The sequence below is a fragment of the Atractosteus spatula genome, chromosome 3, assembly GCF_055471065.1.
Source record: "Atractosteus spatula isolate fAtrSpa1 chromosome 3, fAtrSpa1.hap1, whole genome shotgun sequence".
Classification (NCBI taxonomy): domain Eukaryota; kingdom Metazoa; phylum Chordata; class Actinopteri; order Semionotiformes; family Lepisosteidae; genus Atractosteus; species Atractosteus spatula.
In genome coordinates, this window is record NC_142708.1 from 58,898,752 (window position 1) to 58,912,420 (window position 13,669).

Genomic DNA, 13,669 nt, shown 5'->3' on the forward strand with positions numbered 1-13,669 from the left:
TCTGTCAGCCTGGTTCTCTGCTGGAGTCCTCTCACAATCACTGCCGAGATTATTAAAGTTCATTGCGGCGATGGAGTGATGATAAATCTATTAGAGAACTGAAGACCTCAGTGCCTCTTTGAAGTTTGAACACGCGTTCATCCTTACAAGTGGTAGTCAAGATGGCCCTGGAAAATTGCTGTTTCGAGGTAAAGGGAGCCCATACGTAGGTCTGCAACTCTATAACTGTTTCAGAAACATGCTTCACACTCTTAAAGCCGACAGCTGAGCAATGAAATTGGTCACGCCTGCCTGCTTTATTACTGTCCATTTGTTCCTGTGCAGTGACTTAAAGCACCTAACACTACAGAGTTCCAATAGGAATTAATGCAATAAAACCCCCTTTCCTGAAATTTAGTTTTGACATTTTATTCATCTTTGATATATTATACATTGCGTAAATGTCTAAAATAATTCACGGTTAATTACTCAGAAAAATGGAAGCATTTGAAACAAAGCTTTAAAAAGTGGATGTTGTTGTTTATACATTTGAATAGGGGGATGAAGGAGATCCCTATGAGTAGACTGTAATTATTTCTTCAATAAATTAGATTAAGATATAAATTTTCAGTTGAACATGGAGGAAAAGAGAAAAGAGGAAAACCATATTTGCTTTTGACGCACTTTTTCCAGATTTATCATTTTAAAATGAATTTATTGCTTGGCAGGTTCTGGCAGCTTAATTGGATTGAATATGAAATGATCATGACTTTATACTCTTATAGGCCTTTTTTGCTCCTTGGTCTATGAAAAAAGTGTTTGCGTCTCTTTAGAGTAATTGTACCATATTGTATCAGTTTAGCCAAAACAACTTCTACCCGCACAGAGGATGCAGCTATGGTATTGCTATTGTCATTGTTCAACATTTGCCTCTTTATGATCCAATTAGTGTCCTGCCATGTATGTGCGTCTTCCATTTTATACAGTGGTATTAGTGTGTCACGGCACCTTCGTACAAAATGCTTCATTTGAGATGTCTCCCAGACTTTCTAAACATTAATTAAAATGTCATTGGTGGATATTTGAAGGATTGTAGGACTATGTTACAAGCTATGTGGCTGTTTTGTAGTTAAAACTCTGGCTTCTTTCAAGAATTGCCTGGATGACATGTTTGGATTTTTTTAGTTATTAACTACAAAATTTAATAGATGGGTCTAACACCCTACTCTCATTTGTAAACTGTGTTTTTATGTTTTTGTAAGCCAGGGTAATAACACAACTTAGGTATATAATTTTACTAATGCATTTTAGGGGAAAACATCTTTTTTGTGCTTGGTGTTAGACCTGTGGTTCCCTTTGATGACAGTAGCTAATATCTTTAGATTAAGAAATGCTCTTGAAATCTAATCAGTTGATTGTAGATTTTCCTAGAAAGCATTAGAAAATGAACACAACTGTTCAGAGGCAGTAGACTTAATCATGATAAGCATCTAATCTCTTATGTTGTTTTTGAAATAATGGCATTCTTCAGTTGTCAAGAAATAAATAGCTGCTCTGCAAAGCAGGAGACCACAACAGGACATGGATAGGTAACTAATCAAGTTATGTCAGCAGGACTGCCTTAATTAATATTTATTACATTGTGATATGTTTGAGCATGCATCTTTCAGTGCTTTTCAGTGAATCTTAAGGGGTGACTTTCTGAAAATTAATATTTCATCCTTTTTTAGCAGCTCATTAGCAAAAGTTAATTGCTAAACATTCTTACTACCTGTGTATGATTCTAAAGCACAAGAGCTGAAGTCAGCTTTCTCTGCATGCACAGTGCAGACAATTACCGAATGGAATTTGCAATCATATTTTAATTAGTCGCTTAGTGCACTCATTTAGCAGATTGTTGGTTTTAGTTTGTGACAGTGAGGTTTTCTGTTTTAATTGGATATTATAATATAACTGCCAATCTTTGCTTTGTTACAAGAGCCTTGGGGATGCAGTCAGAGTCAGAGGGGAGGTTCTGGGGTTTTTCAACCAGAACGAGCTCCTGTAGGATTAAAGGCTTGTCATTGATGCCTGTGTGCAGCATGGTCTGTACCTTTTATGGAGCATAGGTGGGAACTGCACAAGATTTACACTGCAAAGCACTTTCAGGAGTTTCAGGTCTTGTATGGTGTCTGCAGTCTCCTGTACAAGGAGTTAAAATAGGTAATGTTCTTCTCTTCTTCGTCACATTCATCATGTCTATGGAGATATGCTCGATCTCTATGCAGAAGATCCTGTAGCATGAGCATTAGTTATTGGCCAGGTGTCATTGTACCATATAGTGCTTTGACACATGCACTCTAAAAATTTACAGTTTTTTTTATACCGTCCTGTTTTTTTGTTGGTTTTGATTGCTTTCTTTTTCAATAGGAGGTAGTGAATCCCGCACCTGTCTTCTGACTGTTTCAATCAGAGCAAAGTTTTTTTTCCAAATAAGTGTGTTATGGTTTTTTCCAATCAGGGTGTCATTCTGCTGATGACATATTTCTGCTAATGTTATCTTTGAGAGACTTGGCTGCGCCTTGATTGAGACTGAGTCAGTCTGAGTACCTGAAGACATTAATAGACGCAGCCTTTTCTGCTGGCAGTAAATTCTAGACGTGATTGTAATTTCATCAGAATTCTTTAAAACTGTGCTTACAGAGGTAGGGGGGAAAGACTGACAAATGCTGGATGTAATGGCAATTGGCTGGTGTAACAATAAAAATAGTTTTATGCTCTATCATGGCAAATGCTTGTGCACAACCACCTTAGTACACAAATTTCTTTTTAAAGATGCTTTCCTTTTCGAGCAATCAGGCTGGTGTATAGTTAAAAATTCCCTTTTAAAAAATTATACAGTGTAAAGGGAGCAATTTGGCAATAGTGCAGCATTCTTTTAACATCCTTGTTGTCTCTTTCCCTCTGGAAGCGTAGTTCTTGTGCCATATTCCTGCTGTTAAAGGGGCACGGAGCCAACTCGGAATACAAGTTGGGTATAGGCTTTAAGTAAAATAGGATAACGTGCGTAATCCTTCTTTCTGAGGAAACGGTTTGATGCTTGTGAAATTGAAATCCATGGTTCACTGTTTTAATGCATTCAGCTTAGTGGATTAGAGTAGGAGATAGCAGGCTTTCTTTTAGCTGAAACTGCTACATATCCTTGTTGAATTGTGCACTGACAACATTCAGATTTGTTTGTTTTTTTTAATTCTCAAACTGTGAAATTGTATATTCAAATATAGGTTCAAATAGTATACATCTTGTGATTTTGTTTTTATGCAGATCAACTCATATCTGGTACAGTTTTAGATTTGAACTTTGTCCCACGGTATAAAGCAATGTGAATGGAAAAACTGTCCAGTAAAAATATTAAGGGATAGTTTCTGTACGTAAAGATAATAACATGGTCAAGACATGAAGAAAGCTAAATCCAAGTCACATATTGGCTGTAGGGGTAGTCTTTAGGAGGGACCTACATATTGGAATACATGTTGTCTGAACATTAATGGAACTTAGTCATATCTGTATCGAATAACTAAAACATGTGATGGGACATGTAAAGCATTAATAGCTTTGTCAGCATACTGTAGTTTGGAAAAGGATAGCAGTACATGTTGTACACATAATGTTGACTAATTTGCAGTCAAATTTAAATTTAATGAGTTTGGATTTCAAGTCATACTTCATAAAATATATATGTATATTTGGTCGCAGTATCTTTTTTTCTGTCAAACACTAAGGTATGAAACAAATGCAAAGCTTTGGAACTGATGCAGAGTTGCAGTTCAGCAATGGTGAAATTATTCAGCTTCAGGGATGCCAGAGAAGGTGATTCGTCTTGACAGTCCACCTGTAAAAACCCTCAAGGCTTTAGTAACATTTACTGATGACCTCCTATGATGCAACAGTGCTTGTTATGCGATCTGAAGTCCCTTCTCTTTGTGGCTGTTGGCTGTAAGTCTGTAAAACTGTAGGCAAAACCATTTCATCAGCTTGTACACAGGGTTCACAAAGAAGGTAACATTATCTGCTGAAAAGGGGAATATTTTATTTTGTTAGAAGTTTTAAATGATAAACTGGAACACTTTTGAATACTTGAATACTGTAAGTTGTTTTACTTGGTGCATTTCTTTAAAATGGTTGTGCTCTCTGCACACATCATACCGGACACACTGATGCACAGGAACCTACTGCAGCACACACAAATCACAGCGCTGTGGAGTCATAAAATCTGAAAGAATAGAGAGAAGGAGTTTATTGACCAACATCATAAAATGAAAGTGCACTACAGTGGTGCTGCTGGTTATTAGAAGAACAGACAGACATCCTTCTCTGCAGCTGTTTTAAGTGTCGCCATCTCGTTGTTTTATGTCTTCAGTTGTCTGTAAAGAGGCTTTTGGAATTTCACTTAAATAATATGAGGCTTGCTAGAAGAACTCAGTTCATCTCAGATAAATTACTCACATAATTTACTGTGTGAGGTTCATTGCGACTGCATCAATCTGGAAATCTTTTGACAGTGGTCTTGTCATGATCTTTCACTGCTGGGAGATTTCCCCCCCTTTAAACGGAGTTGGTTCCACTTCAGATTTTTTTACTGAAAATATTTGGATGAAAGTCACAGCAGTGCAGTTATGTTATCTCCTGTGTTATTTTAATTTAATTTCATTCACAGTATCATGGTTTAATTTGCTTCTTAAATAAGTTCATAAGTACATGAACTAGTGAGGTCTTGAACCTACTTATTCTGGCATAAGACAATATGGAATGGAATGAGTTTAAAACTGAAGGTGGCTAAACTTTTATTTTTCCAGGAATGAAATTGGCTTCATGGGAGTCTAGCCATTTCTAAAAGAAGCCTGCTTGATATCTTGATATAATATCATGTTTATGCAATTAAGTTAGTAATCACTGAAGCGTAGTAATTTTGAGCTCTGGTGGGACAGAAAAAGCAAAAAAAAACCTCTCCTTTTAAACATTCCTGCTCGAGCTGGAATGCTGTAGTGAATATAGAGCAGTTATCTCTTTTTTATTTTGTGGAGGCTTTAGAATATAATTCATACATATGACTGCAAGCTTTGTGTGCTGATAGGGAGAAAAGGTGCTCAAAGTGGTATTGGGCCAGAGCTGCATAAAAGTGTTATCCTAGGAGACGAGACTGTAATCCCAGCCAAATGTAATTCTCACCATGGATGGAGGGAAGTATTGGCACTAGTAGAATGACTTTTTGACTTGCCATAACTTGCACCTGAGCTTGTCCTAGTCTAGAGCAGAGCTTTAAATCACAGTCTATTGGATCATCTCTCTTTCAGCTTAATTGATCCTAATGATTGGTTCAGTTAGATATTTCACGTTTTCAGTTACCTAAAAAAACTAACTTTTTTAGTTTCAGGCAATTCAATTGAATATTATTTTTTTAAGTTAATCACATTATCTAGCCCAATGAGGGCAGCCATGCTGCAAAACGTGTGGTCTCTTAGTCCTGGATCTCTGTCTGGGCACTCTGTGTGTTTTAGGTTTTGTTGTAGTCAAGGTTTTATTTTATTAATTTATTGAACCTTTAATTGAACTATTGGATGAATTAAAATATTTTCAGCATTTCTGTTGCCTTCACGTGGCTTCATCCTACCTATTAATACCTGGCTTTGGGTGCATCAATAATAAGAAACAGTGAACTAAACTCTTCTTCTGCTTGTTCATTAAGCTGTTGATGATCAAACTGTTGGAACAGCTGTTGCACAAATGAATAAACCTAGGTGGTGTTAGACTCTCCCATAACCATCTCACGTTCTCTGTGATTTAGGTAAAATAAAAAATAAAATCTGAATATTTTTCATGGTGTAATCAAGCTAATGATTTAAATAAAAAGCTTATTTATCATAGATTTTAAGAACTCTGCTATAATGAATACTTTAAAAGAAAGGAGGACATGGTAGAGGAACCCTAAGTTACAGGAATCACTTTAGGCTAAGAGGAAGGCATCTCTAAGATTCCAATGTATGTTACTCTAAAAAGATGGGGTGGGATTCAACTTGCAGTTACTGGAGTTTTAGCCCATCAGTATTTTTTTACATTAATAAATTTTGTGAGCACAAAGAATGCAGATTTTGTGAGAGGAAATACTTTTGACAGGGGGAAGCTGGAGATAAAGTAAAAATGCTTTGTACAGGCTGAATGCACTCACATTTGTCTCAACATTTCTCTCCAGTTTTCCATGCAAGGTGAAATGATCAAGGGTTTTATGACATAGTATTGACTGTCATATGAATTATTTAGCGTCTGCTACAAAGAGCAAGACCTGTTCTGATCTCAGGAGAATAGTAATAGGGTTCTGAAAAAGTACGTTGAATCATGAAGTAACTTTTTTTTAAAGGGGTGGGAAAGTGTTTGATTAGAAGCATTTTGGGAAAATGAATGTGCTGTGTTAGTTCAGTATTTTAATTTTAACCTTTACAGATAATTAGTTTTTGTCTCACTATTTCAGGGTTTTTGGATATAACATTTGAATGTAGATAATGACCAGCATTAAATACTTTATATGAAAGTGAACCAACTCATAAGCCACCCTACATAATTTCCTTTATCCTTGGTTTATATGTCAGGAGAGTCTAAGCCTTGGTTTGGTTTACATTCAGCTTTTCACAAACATTTTTTGTATTGCATTCTTTCGCAAGCAATCAGAACTTTCTATGTTTACTGCAGACTCGTGAGTCTATGCAGGAATTATGGAAGACCTTTGATTCACTGGGTACTGTATCCATATTACCATTATTATAAATTTACTATCATAATAATCCATTTCATATCTATCTTAATGAAAGAAGCCAAACCAGCCTTTTGAACTCCGGTCTTAGCCTAGGCTCTTTGGAGTGTTAGAAAATCTGTCGCACAAGATCAACACAGTGGGTAAACACAAGTGATGTGTTGGGTAAAATGAGGGTATTTTAGGATTTTCCTGCACCTTTCACCTTTCTTCAGCGTGAGATAGCTGTTCTTACAAGTAGGTCAAATCAGTAAAGAAATCAGGGTAAAAATAAAACCCTGCAATTCTGTGCTCCTGTCCTTGGGAAATGTGAATGCAGAGCAGTAAATGCAAGTCTCATTTATTCTGCAGCCATACGGAATCCAGATCTTTTTGAAATTCTTTCCACAACTGGCCAAATGTTGGATCTGGCTACTGCACTGAAACTCTGCTCCACTGCGTTCAAATCTAAGCGCTCAGTATAATTGTGCTGGCTGTTTGCAGGGTGTAAGGCAGCCTGACCTGGAATCCTGAAATGTAAATCAGTGACCCAAATTACTAAAGCCACCAGGTTTCCTTATCCTTGTTTTTGGTCAGCTAGAAAAAACAAAGCAGGCAAAAATGAGAATCAAGCTAGGTCAGACTCACATGTGATCAGCTTTCCTTTCTAGCAATGCAAAGAAACAGCAGGCACATAGGTTAGATTAAATCTTTACACCTCACATTTATTTTACTTCTCTACTAATTAGCTATTAATGATGCTGCAATCGTTATGCAAATAGAGCCTTATTTTTTAGATGGGGGATCAAATTCTCTGATAAAACATATTGGCTTGCAGATAACAGCTTCAGAACACCTATGTTTCAATATGATTATTTTTAGATCTTCTCCTACATCTATATGAGATTGTTAAAACATAAATTGTGCATTTAAATGCTTTATATCAAAGTATTTGCTCACAGGTTTAGTAAAAAAAAAGAGTTGTCTTCATTTGTATTTTGTCACATTGTTTTCCAATATCTGTATTTCCTCTAGTGTATTCAGGTTACTGTTTCCTTAAGACTACATTCAGTATTTTAATTTGTACCTTTTGTAATTAGTTATTGTCTCATGATTTCAGTTTTTGGCCGTGTCCCAGTATGCACACTTGCGGTCTTGCGCCCTTCATATACACGTTCCCGCTAACATCTGCAAGGGCTTATGGTGCTCTTTTCAAAATGTGTGTTTCACAAGGATGCTCACGAGTGGCCCCGATGCAGCCTTAAAGTGTCCTTCTCTGAAGTCCGTATCGGAGCGGACTCCACTAAGAGGGAATTACCCCCAGTTTCGGAATGGCGACGTTTCGTGTTCTAGCCTAACAAAGCAGAGAGACTGCCATGTAGAATATAAACACGTATTAGTAAAACTGAACTTTTTTACAGTTTAAAAAAAGTATAATATTTTAAAAAAACAATTTCATTAGGCTACTTTAGATTCATACTTTATGTATTCTGGGTACGAAGCTTTTATTTCGTCAACTGTTTCGACTGATGAAAATTCGTTTACCCTGCGATGTATTTTGTACACGGAATATTTAATAGTACGCGTATTTAATAGTGCAAAGCTTTGAGGTATTGTCGCGTTTAACTTGGTTTACTATGAATGAACGTGAATAAACGCGTTATGTTCCTCTAGTGTCATATTTGCACTGGATAATTTAATCAAAAAGCGAGCAGAAAATGAAAAATTCTTTTAAGAAACCATTATCGGCTGCTATGCACTTAACCACTGGGAAAGGAGCATCAACAGGAAGTGCGGACTTTGAGGAAGGGCGTAGGGATCAGTATGAGAATTGGGACAGGGTATTTACTTGTAATGTTCTTTTGGACTGTGTTTTTTGGTCTAAAGAAGTCTCTACACTAGATTTTGGACAGTTCAAGTAGAGAAATGCTATGTGAGAGGACAGGCTAATGAAATTCCGCCATTTTCTACCTGTATAGATCGTGCCAGGAACGAAGATGGCCAAATATTGTTGTGTAGAAACAAAATGCATGAACGTTGCTATTTGGAGAATACGTGCATCTGCAGCCACTGGTTGCACTTGGACTTGGAAAGTTGCTGCAGTGCAGCTATATATTATTCTCGCTGATGTTTGACATTTGAGATTGTACTTGTGTGAAGAAGAGCTTAATAAACTTCATGCAAGAGTAACGTTCTCAATTTCAGCACAAAAGAAAGCCTAGATATTGAGAATCCAAGTATGCTTATGGTGAGACATAAATTAAATATAGCAAGACCATTAACCTTTTTTGGAGAAAATGTTACATCTAAAAATTAAAAAAAATGACTGTCTTTAATTTAAATAGTAAAAGGGAAGGGAAAATTAGAGAAAAGTCATCACAACTATATGAATAGCTTAAACTCTAGTCATGGTTGGTCTCCATTTCTCAAGTCTCACAATACCAAGCAATGCGGCAAAGTGAAATTTCATTGCATCCTACAGAATAAGATTACACCTTCGCAATAATGTAAAATAGAAATTTAAGAATTTTACTCTGTCAGTGAGCTTAAGTCACCTTTCCAAGCAACATGGAGACCTCTGTTGTTGTTTGATGATTGGAGTGGTATTAAATGCTACAGTAACAGGGATTAATTATGAACACCTGTACCACTGTCTCTGTGACATTGATTTTTATATATATGTCCTCTTAATTACACACCTCACTCAGTTTAATTATGTAATTAGAGCACATCTGGACCCCACTTGCCCGATATTGCTTTTGTTTTCCACCATTGGCTAATACTGTACTCTGAGATTTCCATTATATTTGTGCAGGCAGGTTAGCGCTGCAATTGATCTCCCTGGGGATGGGTGAGTTTGGCTTTTGAAAACAGACAAATGGAAAAAAAGGCTTGCACTTTTTGGGTGGCATCTGTAGCAGAAATCGGTTGTTGAAACTCAATACAATTTCAATTGGAAATACTATCATTCTCGAAGCGAAGTCTGTTCTGCTACAATATCTGATATTTGGACACTGAAGTGGTGACATTGTGTAGCAGCAGCCTTGCGTGCATACAAATACATGTGCGCTGTTTTGCATGTAAATCTCACTGCAAGGCCTGCAATTTGCATAAAGCAGCATTCATTTTTTATCTTGAATAATGCAATATTTTGATTTGAGATGGCATGCTATTATGTTTCTTTCCCATATTTTCTGCAGTAAGCAGTCATGCATCTTTTATGGAAGCTGCCAACAGGATAATCCCTGAATTTCAATCTTAATCCTTTACCTGAGTGTGCGGAGGTGGGGACCTGGTGGGTCTGGCTGCGTGTAAGAGACGGGTCCATGAATCCCGCTTTGCTTTGTTGAGCGAGTGCTATCGAAAAGTAATCAAAAGCTTCATTACTGCCTCAACAATTAATCTGCCAGCAAATCAGCTCTTTTCTTTCAGGGGTTGTGGTGCACAACTGTAGCTCACGAAACAGCAGAGGCAGAAGTGGAGAGGGAATACTGTAGGACAAGTGCGACGTCCACGGTTTTGTCAGGTTTCCCCTCAGTGTCATCATGCTTTCTGCACTGTGGCTGTGTGTGTGGAACAGGCTGTTTCTTCTAAGGCAGAGTACAGGGTCCCAGTTTGCTGTCAGCCTATTACCTTTTCCAGAACCATGTCGAGCAAGGGTTTTTTTTTCTCTGGAACTTGCAAGCCACTGAAGGCTCAGAAGCCTAATCATTATCGCGGCTTTGGGCTTCGCGGTGCGACTGCTTTCGGACGTTTAGGAAAAGAACAGCAGCATGGAGTGAGTGAGAGAGAGAGCGGGAGAGAGAGAAGGGGAGGTGTGTGTTGGGGGGGGGGGGTTGGAGGCAGAGCAGAGACACTACAGGGACACTGCTGGCTTTAGGTGCGCTGCTTCCCAGCTCCTCATTGCCTGTGGAAGAGAAGCAACGGCACGCATGCTTCAGAAGAGCTTCTTGAGGGAAGGAAAAAAATGTTTCACTTTGATATTCGACACGCATACCTGTGATACAAGTCACATGGTCCTGCCTCGAGTCCATCTCTTTTTATAACGTGGATTTTTTTTTTGCTGCAGTGCATATTTTTTTTCCCTTTACCTCCCCCCCCCCTTCCCCTCCTGTTTAGATGTGCACTTGTGCAATGTATGTTTATGTCTGCGCAATGCCAAGGAGAGTATTACCGGCCAACAGTCTGTGCATCCCTGAGATAAGATATTGCTTGTGTTTCCCCTGCACAGTCCTGCTACAGCATGGAGCTGATCCTAACATTCGAAATACTGACGGCAAGTCAGCCCTGGACCTGGCTGATCCTTCTGCTAAGGCAGTCCTAACCGGTGAGTGCCATTCAACTTTTTTACTCTTTCTCTTCCTAGTGCCACAGTTTACTTCTCCTTAGAGTAATCTCTCCAAGTTGCTTCTTTCGCTCTCTCCCACATCCCCTGTTTTTTCTTTTTGCTCCTTCCTCCATTTGTATTTGTAACAGTCGATCTACAGACCACTAATGGGTCAGGAGTTATTGCCTCTGTCCATAAGTGGTTCCATCATTCTCTAAGCTTTGTCATCTTTTTCCCCCCTTTCCTGTTCTTCTGTTCTGTGAGGTAATTATTTTACAGTGTGACTGCAATGGTAACTCCACATTTTTTTGCTGATTATTTCCAGGTTAATGTTGAGCTCAATTGGAAACATCAATAAGGGTCTTTACTGTTTTTGTTACTTTTATGCTACACAGTATGCTAGAGGCACAGTGCTAACACTGGCTTAGGGAGGGAAAAAAGCTACCTGAACTTTATAATGAGTTAATCAATCTCTGCTATGTGACGTGAAACCAGAACAGAGTTATTTCAAGAGTTTTCAGTTGCTGAAAAGCTTTGCCTGGTTATAAATGAGCTGGATGAATGTTTGAGTGAAAGAAATGGCACATAATATAACTTCAGCATGTTGCATTTACCCTTTAGAAGTTATTGAAAAACAGAGAAAGCTATTCAGGTGTTATAATCGAGAGCTCTTGTGCCTTAGTTATTTAACTTAGCCTTTTGCTTTATATAATTTCAGAAGAGCAATGGAAATACGGTACCCTTTAGTATTGGATTTGCATTTTTGTTTCCTTGTGTATGCGCTGGGCTATATGGCTATGAGACATATTTGTTTTCTTGACAGTCTATCGTGTGACATCCCTGGATGTCGCAGTCTCTGAGGTTCTTTATCAAAGTGTTTGAAGCCAACAGGTATCGCTTAAAATGGACACATTTAGTAAAAAGTCAAATCTATGCATGTTTCAACTAGTATTGGTTCAATCATTTTATCTGATAAGTTGCAGTTAATGATTGGAATACATCACTGTACATGGTCATATTTGTCTGGTAATTGGGTTGCATTGAAAGTGGTCTTTGTTTTATATGGTATGTGGGGCTGTTGCCACAATTCATGGAAAAAACTTCATTAGCAGTTGAGCAGCTATTTTTGGAATCCATTTTTATAGGTGCAACTCTATGAAAATATTCCTTTAGTATTCAACATAAAATATTGCTCAGGAAAATATTTTACACTCATATAGGTTGTAGACCTATGTAACTTAACATGAAGTTCCTAATCAGGGCATTTTCAGTGTGTATGTCATTTTACAGAAAAAGGTGTTGTCAGAGACTGATTTAATACACCATCATAATAGTTTGTTGTTGGTGTCAGAACTGACATTTGGAAAAGCCTTAACAAAAAAGCATTTGTTCTCATCTGGCATTTCACATATTTTAATAGGTTTGTGTCTTTTTACAGTGGCATCAGTTGTTTTTCAGGGAATACATTTGTATTGGTACTGAAAGAATTTAAAAGACAAGTGGGGAATAAGCCAGTGTTAACTCTGAGCTCTGCATTTATATTGCAGTACCAAAAGAACCCTAAAATGGAGACATCCCAGCTTTATATCCTTATAAATCATTTGAAAGGTATTAGCGATTTTTCTCTTGTGGTTCCTGGAACCCACTGGCTATTCAGTTGTCTTTCTGATGTCTCAAATACAATATGGGAAATAAAATGTCTAGTGTGAACCTGCAATAGTATGGATCCATTCCCAATGGTCTCAGATTGTGAACTTGCTTCAAATTTGAGCCAGATAGGACTTCGAAGTTAGTGATTTAATTGCAGGTTGGATCATAAAACTGGACTGATACTTGTATTATGATCCTTGGAATTGAGTTGCGATACAATATGGTTGATCACAGCTTTTTTCATCAATATGATTGTATTTAAAACATTGAAACATTTGTAACCCAGACATTATCCAGAGACGGCATGAACATTCACCTATAAGAAATAGTATCTCGATTTGAAGTGTCTTAAACCATTTTTCTAAACCTGCAGTTGCTATTTGTTAAATATGTCAGCTGTATTATAGAAGAGACCTATTGATTGAACTATACTTTCTTATGGCAAATCAACACTGAAACTCACTTAAATAACTTTTTTTATACCATCACAAAATGTAACAGTACTTTCAGCACTAAAGTCTGTGGAATTGTTTTCACACATATTGCAAGATTGGGTTGATGAATGCAAATTATTTGTTCAAACATTTGTCTCAAACCATAGTGAACTTCCTTGACAGGTATGTGTAGAAGTTTAAAGGGCTAAACTTTAACTGTAGGAATTATTTCATGCATGAAAATTCCAGTAGCATTGATAAAATGTGAAGGCTTTAAACATTACATTTGATTTCTCACCTGGAGTAATGTGATGCATATGCTTCAGTGATGTGAAACACACCTTGAGATTTGTGTAGTTACTGTGCAAAACAGAGCTCAGAAATAATGTCTGCAGGAAAGTGATTGCTTGTCTTAATGGAGACTATGATTTGGTTTCACACAAATAAGTGATGGTGAATGGCACAGGCGTCATAAGTGTCTGCCTTCATGCTGAGCCAGAAATGTGATTACAGATA

At 37.5% G+C, this 13,669-nt stretch overlaps 1 protein-coding gene across 2 annotated transcripts in view; it reads left to right on the top strand.

Moving 5' to 3' along the window:
- The window catches only part of tnksa (tankyrase, TRF1-interacting ankyrin-related ADP-ribose polymerase a), a 140,486-nt gene that overhangs the window by 21,652 nt on the left and 105,165 nt on the right, over positions 1 to 13,669 (top strand). For both annotated transcript variants that reach the window (XM_088910194.1, XM_088910196.1), the window contains exon 3: positions 10,974 to 11,069. In XM_088910194.1, coding sequence (XP_088766320.1) covers positions 10,974 to 11,069 — 96 coding nt within the window. The remainder of the gene's footprint in view (positions 1 to 10,973; positions 11,070 to 13,669) is intronic.